General features: G+C 38.3%; 1 protein-coding gene across 5 annotated transcripts in view; it reads left to right on the forward strand.

Annotated features, from left to right (window-relative positions):
* Window positions 1-19,842, forward strand: part of CDH18 (cadherin 18) — a 605,364-nt gene that overhangs the window by 481,363 nt on the left and 104,159 nt on the right. For all 5 annotated transcript variants that reach the window (XM_059878702.1, XM_015459117.3, XM_015459116.3 and 2 more), the window contains 1 exon segment: window positions 1,054-1,241. In XM_059878702.1, coding sequence (XP_059734685.1) covers window positions 1,054-1,241 — 188 coding nt within the window.

Below are 19,842 nucleotides of genomic sequence, written 5' to 3' on the forward strand. Positions count from 1 at the left end.
CAGAAGGTGCTCTACTCATGAACTGTTATGTTGGTGAGGGCTGTTGAACTATAAAAATAATATTTGAAGTCAAGTATAGTGTAAACAAATTTATAGAACTGGGAAAAATCTTTGTTGCATAACAAACAGACACGTACAAATACACATATAAAAGTCAGTTTTCAGTATCTTCATGTAGGTGCTGGAAAAGACTCTTGAGAGCCTGTTGGACATCAAAGAGATCAAACCAGTCAATCTAAATGAAATCAACCCTGAATATTCATTGGAAGGACTGATGCTGAAGCTGAGGACCAATACTTTGGCCATGTGATGCAATGAGCCAACACATTGGATTAGACCCTGATGTTTGGAAAGATTGAAATCAGGAGGAGAACGATTGACAGAGAATGAGATGATTGGAAGGCATCACCAATTCATGGGGACATGAACTTGAGCAATCTCTGGGAGATACTGAAGGACAGGGAAGCCTGGCACGCTGTAGTCCATGGAGTTGTAAAGAGTTGAACATGACTTAATGACTGAACAACAACAACATATAGCACTTTAAAACATGCAATTTTACCAGAAGAAAATTAGAATACTCCACACACTTACAGAGGCACTAACCAAAAAAATGAAGTATCATACAAAAACTAAAAAAATTATTAACTCAGAAGTTATTTTTATAGATGTTTAACATTCACCTATCTATATGGCCTAATTGTATTTATGTATAGTATTACATCTCATTAATGTAACCTTGGTTGAAATTTTTATAAAATTACATTTTAATTAAAGGTTTCTGTTATTTATAGTTATTTGAAGCTTTATATAATAAATCAGTCAATCACTGTAATAGATGTTTCTAACTTCTCAATAAAACAATTAGTGACAACATGTATATTATGCTTAATATCTATCGTAAGTGCCTATAGGGAAATGTGAACATTGTTGAAATAGATGTAAACATTAATAGATGTGTGGCCTAAATATTTCAGTGTCTTTTTATGAAATGATTATTGTTTTATGACCATTATTATATCAAATAATTTTAATATAAAATATTTTTTTCAGAGCACTATCAGCTGTATGTTCCTGAGTCAGCTCAAGTTGGTTCAGCTGTTGGAAAAATCAAGGCAAATGATGCAGACACTGGCTCAAATGCGGACATGACATACTCCATCATTAATGGTGACGGTGTTGGCATATTCTCCATCTCCACTGACAAAGAGACAAGAGAAGGGATCCTTTCCTTAAAAAAGGTGAAAAAAAAGTACTGTTAGTGAGCTAGGCAATTCACTCATTTTCCTATTAAAGCAAATTTGGCAAGATATTAATAATGTATATTTTCAAGTCATTAAAATGACAAAGTATTTCCTCTTTAATATGTAATTACATTTGAATTATGATTATGTCTAACTGTTTAAATCATTTCTTGTGTTAGTTGCTGAGTTGTATCCAACTCCATGACCCCATGGACTATAGCCCACCAGGGCTTCTCCATCCATGGGATTCTCCAGTCCAGAATACTGGAGTGGGTTGCCATTTCCTCCTCCAGGGTATCTTCCTGCAGGCAGATTCTTTACTATCTGAGCCACCAGGGAAGCCCTAAGTGTTTTAGTATGGTGGGAAGATCAGATGTAGAAAACACTATGAATGTATTCCCTTATTTTTATTTTCAGATAGCATAGTTATCATGAATTCCAGTTCTATTAATATCATTATTTTATGTTATGCTAATCAAAGTAGCATTATAAGACTTTCCTGCTTGATGATCATGGACCTTTTACTGAAGCCATTTACTTCTCATTACCCTCATTCTGTTTTATTCCTAAGAATTTGTCACCAGACTAAACCTATTGCCTTTTGCTTTTAAGAGAACACTATGCTCTTGCCTTTGTAAGAAAGAAGTAGAACACAGGCAATTATCAAAGGAGAATTTAAATGTAACTTCCAAAGAAGTATGCCTCAGTGTTTAAATGTTTAACAATTTCAGCTTGAAAATCTTGTAACACGCAAGTCCCTAGACCTTACCTTCATTATATTTTGATTCAGAAAGGCTGGAGTGGGAGTGGGGAATTAGTCTTTTTAACAAGTACTCTGGATGATTCTACTGTATAGTATGTTGAGAACAAAGGCTGAAAAATTATATTCTGATGGCTCAAACGGTAAAGAATCTGCCTGCAGTGTGGGAGACCTGGGTTCTATCCCTGAATTGGGAAGATCCCCTGGAAGAGGGCATGTCAACCCATTCCAGTATTCTTGCCTAGAGAATCCCCATGAACAAAGGAGCCTGACAGGTCAAAGTCCATGGGGTCACAAAGAGTCAGACACGGCTGAACAACTAAGCACACACACTGTAATAGTGAACTGAATCAATCAATATGTCAGTCTATCAATCATCTATTTATCTATTTGAATCTAGTTGTCATTTATTATATTATCCAGCTATCTGTCTAGATATCTGTCTGGTTTTGTATATATATTTATATTTGTACTATGTAAAATCTCATTTATTCTTCTAATAATCATAATTTTATATTGATTTAAAATTGAAGATTAATATGTCTTTTGTATGTCACAAAAGGGGCCTGAGAAGCAGAGTTTAAAGTGTGCAAATACTTACAAAATAGTCATCACTGGTCTATATATGATATTGATTCTTCACCTAAATATCTTCTCATTTTAATCTTTCTGAAATTGCCAAACTTGGATAAAAAAATGTGTTGATAAAAAGAGTTAATTTCCACATCTTTATTTTAACAAATATTGAGTTTTAAGTGTCTCTTATGTGCCAGTAATTGTGTTCTACATGAGCCATGAAAGCCTGAGCAAAGCAAAAGTCATTCTCAGCCTGCTTAGAGCTTCCCACCTATGGAAGCGGAGAGACACCAATCAAGTATCACATGCATTCTTAGATGGATAATAAAAGAGATCTATGACAGAGAGTTAAACAGTGCTATTGGGAAGGCAAAATATAGGGTGTTTAATCCTGTCTGATTAGTTAGCAGTGGTTGAACAGAGAATTAAAACCTACTTCAGTTCAGTTCAGTCGCTCAGTCATGTCTGACTCGTTGCGACCCCATGAATTGCAGCACCCCAGGCCTCCATGTCCATCATGAACTCCCGTTTACCCAAACTCATGTCCATCAAGTCGGTGATGCCTTCCAGCCATCTCATCCTCTGTCGTCCCCTTCTCCTCCTGCCCCCAATCCCTCCCAGCATCAGAGTCTTTTCCAATGAGTCAACTCTTTGCATAAGGTGGCCAAAGTATTGGAGTTTCAGCTTTAGCATCATTCCTTCCAAAGAAATCCCAGGGCTGATCTCCTTCAGAATGGACTGGTTGGATCTCCTTGCAGTCCAAGAGACTCTCAAGAGTCTTCTCCAACACCACAGTTCAAAAGCATCAATTCTTCGTCACTCAGCCTTCTTCACAGTCCAACTCTCACATCCATACATGACCACTGGAAAAAACATAGCCTTGACTAGACAGAACTTTGTTGGCAAAGTAATGTCTCTGCTTTTGAATATGCTATCTAGATTGGTCATAACTTTCCTTTCCAGGAGTAAGGGTCTTTTAATTTCATGGCTGCAAACATCATCTGCAGTGATTTTGGAGCCCCAAAATAAAGCCTGACACTGTTTCCACTGTTTCCCCATCTATTTCCCATGTAGTGATGGGACCAGATGCCATGATCTTTGTTTTCTGAATGTTGAGCTTTAAGCCAACTTTTTCACGCTCCACTTTCACTTTCATCAAGAGGCTTTTTCGTTCCTCTTCACTTTCTGCCATAAGGGTGGTGTCATCTGCATATCTGAGGTTATTGATATTTCTCCTGGCAATCTTGATTCCAGCTTGTGCTTCTTCCAGCCCAGCATTTCTGGGACGGAATGCTGCATAGAACTTATATAAGCAGGGTGACAATATACACCCTTGAAGAACTCCTCTTCCTATTTGGAACAAGTCTGTTGTTCCATGTCCAGTTCTAACTATTGCTTCCTGACCTGCATACAGATTTCTCAAGAGGCAGGTCAGGTGGTCTGGTATTCCTATCTCTTTCAGAATTTTCCACAGTTTATTGTGATCCACACAGTCAAAGGCTTTGGCATAGTCAATAAAGCAGAAATAGATGTTTTTCTGGAACTCTCTTCCTTTTTCCATGATCCAGCAGATGTTGGCATTTTGAGGTAATTAGATGAGAGAATTAAAGGAAGAGGAAAGAAAACATAATGAGAACCTGAGTGGGGTTGAATGTGGCACAGTGAGAGCCTAAATAACATCCTTGATTCTGGAGCAGAGAGAATGAAGAAGCTAGTGCATAGGAAAACACTTAGAATATTGTTATATTTTACCCAATGGAAAGCCACTGGAGCTATCTAAGCAGGAAGTGACAAGGTCTCATTTGATGTCTCTATTTCTAATGAAATTTTAATATAAGCTACAAGAGAATGAGATTATTTTTTTAATTTGTTGCTGCATTCCCAATGTCTAGCATGTTTTCTGACACTGAATAGGCATTCAATAAGCACTAGCATAATGAATGGATATATTGAATTGGCCAAAAAATTTTGTTTGGGGCTTTCTATAAAATGTTAAGAAAATCTCACATGGACTTTTTGGCCAACACAATACTATACACTGAAAAATGAAACAAGGAATGTCTGCTTTTCATTCGTTGGATGGCTTCTTCACTCAAATGAATACAGGTAAGTGGATGAATAATTCTTTCTGAAAGATGAATCCTAAACCCTAGGGAACACTAGCTTTTAAGAAACAAGCAGAAGGCAGGAAAGAGAGTCTTTGAAGAAAATATCAAAATAAAAAGAGAATTTTTTCAGTGAAAATTCCCAAAGGAGGCTGAATAGAAGCAATATAGTCATTAAAAATATGAAGGATTCTAGATCTATGAAACCATTTAAGATTATAAAAGTTAATTCAGCTCACCATCAGCATCTCATTTTCATCACAATAGATAGTAATGTCACATTTGTTGAGTGTTTCCTCTGTGTCAGGAAGGGTTTTAAGAACTTATTCCCAAATCTTTATTGAGCTGGTACACCCATTATGGAGCTTCCCTGGTGGTTGAGTGGTAAAGAGTCTACCTGTCAATGCAGGAGTCGCAGGAGACTCAGGTATGATCTTCAGGTTCAGAAGATCCCCTGCAGTAGAAAATAGCAACCCACTCCAGTATTCTTGCCTGGAAAATTCCATGGACAGAGGAGCCTGGTGGGGTACAGTCCATTGGTTGTAAAGATTCAGAGTCGGACACAACTGAGCGACTGAGCACACAGGCACACCTTTACTATTCCTTTAAACCTAACTAGAATGTTGTGTGGGCTTTCCTGGTGGCTCAGTGGTAAAGAATCCACCTGCCAAAGCAGGAGATGTGGTTCGATGCCTGTGTCAGGAAGATTCCCTGTTGAAGGAAATGGCAACCCACTCCAGTTTTCTTGCTTAGAAAATCAGATGAACAGAGGAGCCTGGCAGGCTGCTATCCATGGGGTTGCAAAAAAAGTCAGACATGGCTTACCGAATAAAACAACAGAAATTGATGATGGAAAATTTGGCTCAGGAGTTTGTCTGTTTAGAATCTCAAAAGTTACTTGTATTACCTAGTTGAAAGAAAACATGAAGGAAACATCTGCTACAATGAAGAGAAGAACAAATTTATTGTAGTGTAGAGACTATATATGGGAGGCAAAGAAATGGAAGAAAAAAGTTTAAACACACCATCCTCTTTAAGAAGCTTTGTAGTAAAGCCAGGGAGGCAAATAAATGAGAACATCATAAAATGAAGATTTTAATTGTAAGTTGGGAGATGGAAAGTGTGTTTATAGCAGATGGATAAAAAGTCAAGAGATAAGAAACTGAGGATACTAAAGAGAGGGTAATTGAATTAGAAAGATCCTCTGAGGTAGAGATGACCCTGTTTGAGATATTGATTGTAGATGGAAAGAAAGAATTTATGATAATATGCCTCTTTCTTTGACAGAATCAAATAGGAGGGAGAAGTTAATGTTTGCAGATAAGTTTGTAGTGATCTAGCTGGAATATATGCGGGGGAATGGGAAACAGAGGATCCTTGCCAATTGAGAACTACTGTCTATATAAAGTAGGAAGCTTTATTATCTTTACAAAATGTGAGGGAAGTGGTGGATGGTGTGAATACACACATAATATAAAATACAAGTATATATTGTGCGAGTAAGAACAATGGGGATCTTACCACCCTTCATGGCCTCAATTAATTTTAAGTTCCTTGTGAAAAATGAAGCCAAAATCATATGTGTGCGTGAGTGTGCACCTATATGTAATTAACACTCTCTATTCGATATTACATACACACATGCACATACACAATAGGTATTTTCAAGGTAAGTGTTGTAATTGTGTTAAGTGGTAATGTTAATACTAAAAATAACCTTGATATTTAATGAGTCCAAATTATCTTTCACTTTTTTTCCTGAATTTATTTTTTTAATATAGTCTATGCTGCTGAAAAGTCGCTTCAGTCGTGTCCGACTCTGTGCGACCCCAGAGACAGCAGCCCATCAGGCTCCCCCATCCATGGGATTCTTCAGGCAAGAATTCTGGAGTGGGTTGCCATTTCCTTATCCAATGCATGAAAGTGAAAAGTAAAAGTGAAGTAGCTCAGTCGTGTCTGGCTCTTAGCGACCCCATGGACTGCAGCCCACCAGGCTCCTCCGTCCATGGGATTTTCTAGGCAAGAGTACTGGAGTGGGGTGCCATCGCCTTCTCTGGTATTTCCTCTAAACTCCAAGGTGTGCATTTATTTAATTTCTTAATCCTTCAGATTAGGATTATCCATTTTAGAGTTATTCCATATCTCAATGGAATAACTCTAAAATGGATAATCCATATATAATGTTACAAACTATTGCAATTTGAAAATTAAGCCATATAACTCTGGATTTTAACCTTCAAGAGGCACTCATACAGATGGCAGGAAATAGATAAAACAGTCCTTTCGAACTTGTTCCTTATTTAATCTCAAAGGCAGCTCACTTGAGCCAGCAAGGCAGAACAGCTAATCTTCCCAAAGATCAAAATCAGCCCTGCTCTATAAATCAGTTTGCAGGAGCATCCGCACATTCTTTCTATATCGTGCCTTCATCAGAAAATTGCCAAGTTGAATTCACTGGTCCATGGTGCAGTACGTTGTAAATACACTTTGATAACTTTCATTCCTTGTTTAATGGACCCTGACTAGGTGGAAAGGGGAAAAAGATAGGGATGAATGCAAGTTGATGCATTCTTTCCTGTGACATAAGCCTCTGTAGCCAGGGGTATGCTTTGTAGTAGCCTCTCTAAGATTCAGTTCTTGTGGTCCCTATGTCAATTGGCCTTCTTTATAGAAGTTATTCCATTTTTTGGTTTGTTTGTTTTAACTCAAGGCTCTAGCCCAATTTTCTTTCATGACTTTCGGCAAACAGTATCTGTAGTACCACTTTTCTTCTTCAAGTATGCTGCTAAGTCGCTTCAGTCGTGTCCGACCCTGTGCGACCCCATAGACGGCAGCCCACCAGGCTCCCCCGTCCCTGGGATTCTCCAGGCAAGAACACTGGAGTGGGTTGCCATTTCCTTCTCCAATGTGTGAAAGTGAAAAGTGAAAGTGAAGTCGCTCAGTTGTGTCCAACCCTCAGTGACCCCATGGACTGCAGCCTTCCAGGCTCCTCCCTCCATAGGATTTTCCAGGCAAGAGTACTGGAGTGGGGTGCTATCGCCTTCTTCAAGTATACTTAATTGCAAAAACAATGCCTATTATTTTAAGCCTAAAATCTTAAACTTGGTTATTTAGTCAGTGAAGGATGATGGAAAATACCATTTTTACTGTTGGATGAAAAATAAATTTTGGTCTTGCCATGTAAGAGATGTATGACATTATCACAAATCTCTAATCTTCAGTTTTCTTAATTTTAATGTGCTACAAAGTGATTGTTACGAGAGATAAATGAAGCAAAATAGTGCTCTAAGTTGTGCCTGGCTAATAAGCACAGTGATACTTCAATACCTGCATTTCTTCTTTTCTTTCTTTCTTCATCTATTTGCACTGAGTGTTAACTACACTTTCCAGAAAACTCCATGAGCTTATCTTACTGCCTTCCTTTATTTCATGTTATCTAAATGACCTATAATCACATAAAGAATAGCACATCCTATGTATACTTTTGTGAATGATACCAATATTTTCTCATTGAAGCATAGCTGATTTACAATGTCAGATTAGTTTCAGGTGTACAGCACAGTGATTTCTATAGACAGTTAGATAGATAGATCGATCAATCTATCTATCTATCTTCTGTGGATTTTTCCCTCAGAGGATATTACAAAATATTGCATATAGCTGCCTGTGCTATAAAGTAGGTTCTTGTTGGTTATCTAGTTATACATAGTAGTGTGTATATATTAATGCCATCTTCCTAATTTATCCCTCCTCCCCTTTGGTATCGCATGCATAGACACCCTGGTGCCTCAGATGGCAGCGTCTTCCTGCAATGTGGGAGACTTGGGTTGGATCTCTGGGTTGGGAAGATCTCCTGGAGGAGGAAATGGCAACCCACTCCAGTATTCCTGCCTGGGAAATCCTATGGATAGAGGAACCTGGCAGGTTACAGTCCATGGGTAGCAGAGCTGGACACAACTGAGCCACTAAGCACAGCACAACATGAACTGTCATTCACGGCTTTTGGCAATCTACTTCCCCTTCTGTCTTCTGTAAGGATTTTTATCAAAATTCTAGTTTTGTCTTTGTAGCATAACATTTCTAGGTAGGTTTCACTCGTACATATCTTTCTTTGATTTATCTTCTCTGTTTTACATATCAAGGTAAGCATCTCTCTAGTTTTTCATTGTGCTAGTGTTAGTTGCTCAGTCGTGTCAGACTCTTTGTCATCCCATGGACTGTAGCTGACCAGGCTCCTCTGTTCATGGGATTTCACAGGTAAGAATATGACAGTGGGTTGCTGTTTCCCTCTCCAGGGGATCTTCCTTACCCAGAGAGAAACCTGGATCTCCCACATTGCTAGTGGGAAAGAACCTGCCTGCAAATGCAGGAGATCTAAGAGATGCAGGTTCGATCCCTAGGTTGGGAAGTTCCCCTGGAGGAGGGCACAGTAATCCATTCCAGTATTCTTGTCTGGAGAATACCATGGACAGAGAAGACTGGCAGGCTACAGTCCATAGGGTTGCACAGAGTCCAACAGGACTGAAGCAACTTAGCATGCATGGCATGCTCCAGCATTGCAGTCAGATTCTTTATCATCTGAGCCACCAAGGAAACTCCAACAATTCTATATCCTTCTTAAATCTGCTAGATCTAGTAGAGTAGAAAGAACTTATTCTAATTAATTCATTATAAATATGCTGGAAAATCCCATGGAGAGAGGAACCTGGTGGGCTATAGTCCATGGGGTCACAAAGAGTTGGACATGAATGAGCTACTGAGCACAGCACCAACATACTGATAATTTCCAGGAACGTGTATCTAATGTGCACTCTGTGTAAGTGTATCTCTATCCACAGTAGTTGGTGCACATTTTTTTTTTTTTTTTTTTTGCAACTGGGTACCTTGTATTTTTTTTTAATTTTATACTATATATCATTTATACCATTTTATTTAATAAAGGATCAGAGGTGGACAGTGGGAGTAACATAAAAAGTTATAAAAGTATTTGTTTAAGTTTAAATTAACCCTGAGAAAAAATAGGAAATGTTTCCAACTAAAACCATACTGCTGCTGCTGCTAAGTCGCTTCAGTCGTGTCCAACTCTGTGCAACCCCATAGACGGCAGCCCACCAGCCTCCCGCACCCCTGGGATTCTCCAGGCAAGAACACTGGAGTGGGTTGCCATTTCCTTATCCATACTACACCCATTCAAAATAATCACATTTTTAAATTGTTAGTGGATTGTATTTACTGAATTTTTCTGTATCATTTCTTCGTCTTGCATTGAGTGACAGAATAATAATCAGGATGTTCTTTGCCATCAGATTGTGAAGTTATGAGCCTGTGAGCCACAAAGTGCAATAGAAATATGGTATACCAACTTATTACAAACGCATACACTTCATACATAATAAGAAATTGGTTTCTAATACTAATGAACTATTGAAATAAAACATTCCTTAGAGATTGTATTTAAAAATCAAACTATTATTTTTATTCTTATAAGATTTAAGTGTCTTGAAAGTGGTCCTCATGTTCAGCCAGAAACTGAAGAGACGGAAGTTCAATTCAGTGAAATCTACCACTGTATTTAAAATAGCTTTGACAGAGGACTGCTTTGTGGCAACTTTAGTTCTGATTCTTCATCCATAGGCATGGCTATGGAGTGATAGATTCATTGAAACTACTTTGACATTAATTAACACTTTTTTAAAATTTAAATGTATTTTAATTGGAGGCCAATTACAATATTGTATTGGTTTTGCCATACATCAACATGAATCCACCACAGGTGTGCACGTGTTCCCCATCCTGAACCCCCCTCCCACATCCCTCCCCGTACCATCCCTCTGGGTCATCCCAGTGCACCAGCCCCAAGCATCCTGTATCCTGCATTGACCTGGACTGGTGATTCGTTTCATATATGATATTATACATGTTTCAATGCCATTCTTCCAAATCATCACACCCTCTCCCCCCACTATTCCAGTAATATTATTTGGGCTTCCCCAGGAGAAGGCAATGGCACCCCACTCCAGTACTCTTGCCTGGAAAATCCCATGGATGGAGGAGCCTGGTGGGCTGCACTCCATGGGGTCGCTAGGAGTCAGACACGACTGAGCGACTTCACTTTCACTTTTCACTTTCAAGCATTGGAGAAGGAAATGGCAACCCACTCCAGTATTCTTGCCTGGAGAATCCCAGGGATGGGGGAGCCTGTTGGGCTGCTGTCTATGGGGTTGCACAGAGTGAGACACGACTGAAGCGACTTAGCAACAGCAGCAGCAGAAGTGGCTCAGTGGTAAAGAATCTGCCTGCAATACAGGAGATTCAGGTTCCATACCTTGGTCTGGGAAGATCCTGTAGAGTAGGGTGCGGCAACCCACTCCAGTATTCTTGCCTGGGAAATCCTAAGGAGAGAGGAGCCTGGGGGCTACAGTCCATGAGGTCACAGTCAGACACAACTGAAAAGACTGAGCACTCAGCACTGTAATACTACTTAGTATACTAGTTGGAAATTAATGATTTGTTGAAACAGCCTGATAAGTTGAGCTATCCACAACAGTTCAGTTGCTCAGTCATGTCCAACTCTTTTCGATCCCATGAATCACAGCACGCCAGGCCTCCCTGTCCATCACCAACTCCTGGAGTTCACCCAAACTCATGTCCGTCGAGTAGGTGATGCCATCCAGCCATCTCATCTTCTATTGTCCCCTTCTCCTCCTGCCCCCAATCTCTCCCAGCATCAGAGTCTTTTCCAATGAGTCAACTCTTCACATGAGGCGGCCAAAGTACTGGAGTTTCAGCTTTAGCATCATTCCTTCCAAAGAACACCCAGGGCTGATCTCCTCTAGAATGGACTGGTTGCATCTCCTTGCAGTCCATTGGACTCTCAAGAGTCTTCTCCAACACCACAGCTCAAAAGCATCAATTCTTTGGTGCTCAGCCTTCTTCACAGTCCAACTCTTGCATCCATATGTGACTACTGGAAAAACCATAGCCTTGACTAGACAGACCTTTGTTGGTAAAGTAATGTCTCTGCTTTTCAATATGCTATCTAGGTTGGTCATAACTTTTCTTCCAAGGAGTAAACATCTTTTAATTTCATGGCTGCAGTCACCATCTGCAGTGATTTTCGAGCCCGAAAAAATAGTTTGACACTGTTTCCACTGTTTCCCCATCTATTTCCCATGAAGTGATGGGACCAGATGCACAACTTAAAAAAAACTCAAAGTAGAGCTACCATAAGACCCTGCAATCCCACTTCTAGGCATATATGTGGAGGAAAACATGATCTGAAAAGATACATGCACCCCAATTTTCATTGCAGCACTGTTTATAATAGTCAAGACATAGAAACAACCTAAATATCCACTGATAGAGGAATGGATAAAGAAGTTATAGTACATATATACAATGGAATATTACTCAGCCATTGAAAAGAATGAAATGATGTAATTTACAGAAACATGGATGGACCTAGAGAGTTTCATTCTGAGTGAAGTAACTCAGACAGGGAAGGAGAAATATTGTACGACATACCTTATATGTGGAATCTAAAATGAAATGGCACAAATCAACCTACAAAACAGAGAGAGACTCATAGAGTTAGAGAACAAACATGGTTTCCAAGGGGGAAGGGATAATTAGGGAGTTTGGCAAGGTTATGTACAATACACACTGCTATATTTAAAATGGATAACCAACAAGTTCCTACTGTATAACACAAGGAACTCCACTCAATGTTATGTGGCAACCTGGGTAGGAAGGGGATTGAAAGGGAATGGATACATGTATAAGTATAACTGAATTGTTTTGCTGTTCACCTGAAACCATCACAAAATTGACTATACCCCAATACAAAAGTAAAATTTCAAAATAACCAAATAACAGAATATGCTTTTTTTTCATAAAATTCCAGGACTTGGCCATATTTTGCACAATTGTAGTTCCATTTTTTATTTAAATATTGGTATCAATATCATTATTACCATCCCATTTCAGTGATGAAACACATGGATCATGATGCAATATAATAACTGGATCAAGGAGAGGTCCTATGAGTCACTTTTATTATGTAGGAAAACAGAATTTTAGGATCTTCTTAGAGTCCATGAAGAAGTGAGTATTAGAACAACTTGGCCTAATGCTGTTTTTGGTATGTATCTATTTATGATGGTTGCATAGTTCCAGAGGAGGAATATATTAGTGTGATGTAATGAATAGTAGAAGTGATTAATGAGAAACAATTAAAATGTTCCAAATATGTAGAGCTGGCTAGAAAATGATTGATGGGGAAGATGATAACTTATCTAGAGGAATATGAAATGTGTTCTTATTAAAGAGGGAAAAGTTTGATTTTATAAGTAAGAAAGAGCAATGATATGTGAAAGTAATTGCTAGGAGTAATATGATAAAATTAAGAAATGAAAACTTAAGATGAAAATTGGAACCAATCAGCGACAGTGAACTGCATTAGAACATTGAAAAGTAACTGAAGAAAAGTAAGCAAAGCCCCACTGCCTGGGGAAGTTAGAATTACACCATAATAAACAGCTCTAACTGTCACAGAGGTTGCAGAAGATTTTGCAAGAAAAGAATTTCAAGTGTTTCAATTTTTTAGCTTTGTGAGTCTGAATTAAGGAATTATAAAAGTACTAAGAGTTTTGGTAGCCAGAATTAATGAAGTTAATAGTTCATGTTCAATGGAAGAGGCAAGAATGTATCCTTTAATAGTGAGGGAATTTTATTTCACTAAAAATCTGGCAGAAAGTGAAGAAGAAGAGCTAAAGAGCCTCTTGATGAAAGTGAAAGAGGAGAGTGGAAAAGTTGGCTTAAAGCTCAACATTCAGAAAATTAAGATCATGGCATATTTTCCAATCACTCCATGGCAAAAAGATGGGGAAAAAGTGGAAACAGTGACAGACTTTATTTTTTGGAGCTCCAAAATCACTGCAGATGGTGACTGCAGCCATGAAATTAAAAGACACTTGCTCCTTGGAAGGAAAGCTTGACCAACCTAGACAGCATATTCAAAAGCAGAGACATTACTTTGTCAACAAAGGTCCATCTAGTCAAAGCTATGGTCTCTTCAGTGGTCATGTATGGATGTGAGAGTTGGACTATAAAGAAAGCTGAGTGCCGAAGAATTGATGCTTTTGTTATGTGGTGTTGGAGAAGATTCTTGAGAGTCCCTTGGACTGCAGGGAGATCCAACCAGTCCATTCCAAAGGAAATCAGTCCTGAATATTCATTGGAAGGACTGTTGCTGAAGCTGAAACTGAAACTCCAATACTTTGACCACCTGATGCGAAGAAACTCATTTGAAAAGACCCTGTTGCTTGGAAAGACTGAAAGCAGGAGGAGAAGCAGACAACAGAGAATGAGATGGTTGGATGGCATCACCAACTCAACAGACATGAGTTTGAGTAAACTCCAGAAGTTGGTGATGGACAGGGAGGCCTGGTGTGCTGCAGTCTATGGGGTCACAAAGAATCGGACACAACTGACTGACTGAACTGAACTGAAAAATCTGTTCCTTGTTAGTTATCAAGTTGGAATGTTATATTACACTCTTTATATGCTAATTAGATTTCAGGCAAACTATCACAGTGCTTAAGAACAAAGCCTATAGAGTTCCCACTACCTGAGTTCAAATCCTAAGTATATCACTTATAGGCTGTTACCCTGAATAAGTTTCTTGACTTTTATGTACTTGTTTTCTTCATTTGTAAATGGAAACAATTGTAACTCACAAGAGTTGTGATCATTAAATGAGTTAATATATGTTAATTATTTACATATGTTCACACATAGGAATTAACTTCGTATTTTAAAAATAACATAGAGTTCTTCATCTTTCAAGTGTAAACTATAAAATAGCACTTTTCCATACTCTAAACAAAGCTATACTGAAGTAGAGGGAGGCTATTAATCACCCACCATGTACCAAGAATTATGCCAGATAATTAAAATGCAAAGATGAATTAGATAATATTCTCTCTCTTAGAGGAAACTGAGTAGCTATGATACATTGTTATAATACAAGATGTCAAATGTTAATGGTATAGGTTTATTTAAGTTGTTATAAGCACTCAGATAAAAGAGGGCCAATTCTTTAAAGGTGGAGAACAGTAGGGAAATATTTTCATGCGAGATTTGTGTTAAGCATGCGTGAATACTTCCCATATACTCAGGAAAGTAAACGTGAGTCCCAGGCTCTATACCCAATTGAAGTGCCCTTCATATATGGAGATCACAGACAATTTTGAGCATTAAAAATGAGGAAATATTATGAATACATAACATGATCTGACCACAATAGTTGTTGCATGAGTCACTTGAAGTTTTCTGTGTTTCCTCTGAAATACAACTTTATGACCCAATAGCTATAAAGCTAAGAGTTTGTAACACCAAACTTGGAATGCAAACTGGATTCCCAACTGTGCTGGGGTGTCTTCTTTCCCAGGTGTGCCAGGGCAGTCACAGAAACTGGAAAACAATCTGTGAGGGACAGTTTATAGGGCCTATAAACCCGAGCACTGCCAAATTTCAGACTCCCATGTTCCCAGAACTGCAAGAGAATACATTTTTGCTGTTTTAAACCCCTCAGTGATTACTGTTATGGCAGCCCCCAGCAACTAATGCAATGGCAGTTATACAAAAACTAGTAAATAATAGAAATGTTAAGCAACCTCTTGTCACCTGTAGAACCATTCTAGTAAAACAAAGCACATCACAAGTTGAATTCTTCCAGAAATGGTTCAGTGTCAGAAAATCAATTATATTAGGATATCAAGGATATTATGGAGAAGGAAATGGCAGCCCACTCCAGTATTCTTGCCTAGAGAACTCTATGGACAGAGGAGCCTGGTGGGCTGCTGTCCATGAGGTCGCACAGAGTCAGACATGACTGAAGCGACTTAGCATCCATGCATGCATTGGAGAAGGAAATAGCAACCCACTCCAGTATCTTGCCTGGAGAATCCCAGGGACAGAGGAGCCTGGTGGGCTGCCGTCTATGGGGTTGCACAGAGTTGGACATGACTGAAGTGACTTAGCAGCAGCAGCAGTAAGGATATTAATAAATATCAAGTATATATATTTATATGTATATATTTATAAATATGCCAGTATATATCCTTGTTATAGTTCCTAGTAATTATATATTGCTAGTATATTTGGTTACTAATTATGATTATCATGATTGCATCATATTTAGCATAGCTAGATAAAATACTAAAATTTAAAAAATTAAAGTTAGCTGGTTAATTTCTCATTTCATAAATGACAGTTTCCTGTCATAAGTATATCCTATTTGGTAATTGACACATATGATATTAAAATTATTTTAATGTACTAAATTTGTCAATAATAGTCATCAGTTCAATTCAATTCAGTCGCTCAGTTGTGTCTGACTCTTTGCAATTCCATGGACTGCAGCCTGCCAGCTTTCCCTGTCCTTCACCAGCTCCCGGAGCTTGCTCAAACTCATGTCCATTGAGTCGGTGATGCCATCCAACCATCTCATCCTCTGTTGTCCCCTTCTCCTCCCGTCTTCAATCTTTCCCAGCATCAGGGTCTTTTCCAATGAGTCAGTTCTTCGCATCAGGTGGCCAAAGTATTGAAACTTCAGCTTCAGCATCAGTCCTTCCAATGAATACATTTGTTAACTGTGAGCATCAATGATGACGTAGTTTTGGTTCCTGACTCTAAGAATTTGTACTGCAACTGAGACCAATCCTGGGAATTAAGGCCAACGCAAAAAAAAAAAAAACAAAAAAAAAACCAAAAACAGGGTCTGATAGAGTTCCTGGAATATTTCTCCTTAAAGATTAAGATTATGTTAGTAATCTCCAGTAGAACACCTTTCCCTTAGACTCACCTGCTTCTCATCTTAAACACTGAACTGGTAATCCAGACTTACAGTTTTGAAAAGAAAGAAAGGAAAAAGAAACTTGGCATCGGTCTGATGTTTTGTCAAATGGGATAAACTGTATGTAAATTATAGACGCCCCCCACCCCCAACCCCTTACACCAAATATCTTGGTGAGGCAAAATCTAGGAGTAGATAATGGTGAACTTTATCAAAGACTGGAGGCTCATCTTTCCAAGAGTTGTCAAGTTGCTCAAAAGGGTTGATTGTTTTAATCTGTCCAATTCAAACGTCAGAATCCTGCCCCCCAAAACTGCAGGCATGGGCAGTTGAAATTTTTACATTGTATAGCTGGAAAAGGTTATTTATCATGCTCATAAACAATCTCTCATTCTATAATTGCCCTAATCAATTTCCTACTATGCCTCACACATATGAACTTGTTCTGTACCCTTTTTTTTTTTTGGTTGCTGTTTTGTTTTAAGATAGGAAAAGTGTGTGTTTTGTATACTCTCAGTTAAACATGTCTCTTTTTTTTTCTTTCTTTGGTATTTTTATAAACTGAGTATGTTTTAAATTTTTTTTCCTTCATCTTTTAATAAAAACTAGGTATTAGATGAATAGATTTCACTGTTCTTGGTCTATTGTTTTTGATAAACTACTTTCACATAATAAAAATAAAAATCTTGTGATATGAAAATTGATACCCTTAGACAGAGTTCTAACTAATTTCCTGGGAACAAAAGATTATTAGGAAATTACTGAGGGATCTACTTACAGTGTGTGAATAATACGCACTTGGACGGCATTACCAGGATTTACAGTAAATGGAAAAAAATTATAATCCTAATTCTTTCTCTATATACTGTTGTATATTCTTTGTTTTAATATAAAACCAAGTATTAACATACTTTATTTTGTATACATAATCCTGCAAAAAGAAATCCTCCAAAAGCATAATGTATTGCCAGTTTCTCTAATTTGCAATTTAGCACTGCAGTGTTTTGTTTATAAATGAGGTTACTAAAACTATTTCCATGTGTGCTATTAGTTCATCTGCTTCTGAAATTTTGTGATCCAAAATATCCTCTCTTTCCTTAGTGACTTGAGATGGGTTCTATCCATCCATCTGCCAGACCTGAAAAACAAGTCCTTTAAAATGATTATCTCTTTCTTGGGATACTTAAATATATATGAGTTAGTCATAAACATGAAACCATGTGTTGACATAAAAACCTGTACCTTAGCAGTAGGTAGGCCAGTGTTGAGATAAATAACATCAAACTTGCCAGGGGATCTGCTAAAAATGGAAAGAGAGATGCCTGTTGTTGGATCCACAGCTTGATAATAATATCTGATGGGATAGAGGTGGCTAAAATTATTTCCACAAGTTGCATTGAAAGTCCTTCTGACTCTCAGTGAACCTCAGTTATTATAAAGTCTACCAGATGCAGTGGGTTACATCTAAAAAATTACATCGATACTTAAAAAGTAGTAAACCTGCCAAGGGCGGCTTTCCATGAGCCAAATATCTAGATTCTGACAGTCCCTACTCCTCTGTGCTGAGGGGACCATATCCATGCACCTAATTCTTGATAGGCAGCAATTGTGTACCATTTTGAGGAGAGGTCATTTAAATTTGGATGAAACTTATTGAATTACTCCAAAACAGATCCTTACTTACTACTGTTAAGGAGAAAGGAGTCAAGGAAAGAAAAGTGCAGTGAATCTGTGGGTCCAACTAAAAGTCATGCAAGTCCCCAAACAAGATGGATATTAGATACACTGGCAATTCATTTCTAGCTTTAATTCTCTAAGAAGGAAATGACTCCCACTTGGTGGGTCATAAACTGCAGATCAATTAGCCTTTCTTTAAAATTGTTGTTCTGTCACTCAGTCGTGTCCGATTCTTTGCAACCCCATGGACTGCAGCTTGCCAGGCTTCCCTGTCGTTCACTTTCTTCTGGAGCTTGCTCAAACTCATGTCCATTGAGTCGATGATGCCACCCTGCCATCTTATTCTCTGTCATCCCCTTCTCCTCCTGCCTTTTATCTTTCCCAGCATCAGGGTTTTTCCCAAGGAGCCAGCACTTTGCACCAAGTGGCCAATGTATTAGAGCTTCAGCATCAGTCCTTCCAGTGATATTTTGGTTTCTCTTCTTTAAAATATATAAATATAAAATGCATAATATTTTTCCATATATAAATGTATATGTATTGTATATTTGGTTCACATTTAAGAATTTGAGTTTTTAACATTTTTAATATTTTATTTTGTCTTATAAACACTTGTAAAATAATGTAATGACAATGTCTTATCTATCTTCCTGAGAACTATTATTTGTTCTAGGTTGTTATTATTTTGTTTGGAAGTTCAGGCAGTTCAGTTCAGTCACTCAGTCATGTCCAACTCTTTGTGACCCCATGGACTGCAGCACGTCAGGCTTCCCTGTCCATCACCAACTCCTGGAGTATACTCGAGTCCATGATGTCAACCAGCCATCTGATCCTCTCTTGTCCCCCTCTCCTCCTGCGTTAAATCTTTCCCAGCATCAGCATCTTTTCAAATGAGTCAGTTCTTCGCATCATGTGGCCAAACTATTGGAGCTTCAGCATCAGTCATTCCAATGAATATTCAGGACTGATTTCCTTTAGGATGGATTGGTTGGATCTCCTTGCAGTCCAAGGGACTCTCAAGAGTCTTTTCCAACACCACAGTTCAAAAGCATCCATTCTCTGGCACTCAGCCTTCTTTACGGTCCAACTCTCACCATACCTGACTACTAGTAGTCATCCATACATGACTACAAGAAAAACCATAGCTTTGACTATTTGGACCTTTGTCAGCAAAGTAAAGTCTCTGCTTTTTAATATGCTTTGTAGTTTTGTCATAGCTTTTCTTCCAAGGATCCAGTGTCTTTTTAAATGGTTGTTTTCCTCCTATACAATCTCCAACCCTGGGTAGGTCAATTTTTAAAGGCAACTCAGAAACAATAAGGGAAATAATAATCAGTAGGACTGACTTTTGGTTTATAAAATCCCACTAAATGTGCTCTATAGCTTCTCCTTGGGCCTTAGGGTAAATGAAAATATCTGATGTCCACCCTAGGGAATGATCATTCTCTGATCCTGCCAGGAAAGAAGACTGCAAGATTGAAGCAGACTCCTGCAAAATCCGTTGCAGAAATAGGGGTGGAAAAATATCTATAGTTTTTTGTTATAGATGTTAATCTATAGGTACTTCTGCAGGCTCAAAATATAACGTTGATTTATGCATTGCCTGCACTAATATCACCATGG

This window comes from Bos taurus, chromosome 20 (genome assembly GCF_002263795.3).
Source record: "Bos taurus isolate L1 Dominette 01449 registration number 42190680 breed Hereford chromosome 20, ARS-UCD2.0, whole genome shotgun sequence".
NCBI lineage: Eukaryota > Metazoa > Chordata > Mammalia > Artiodactyla > Bovidae > Bos > Bos taurus.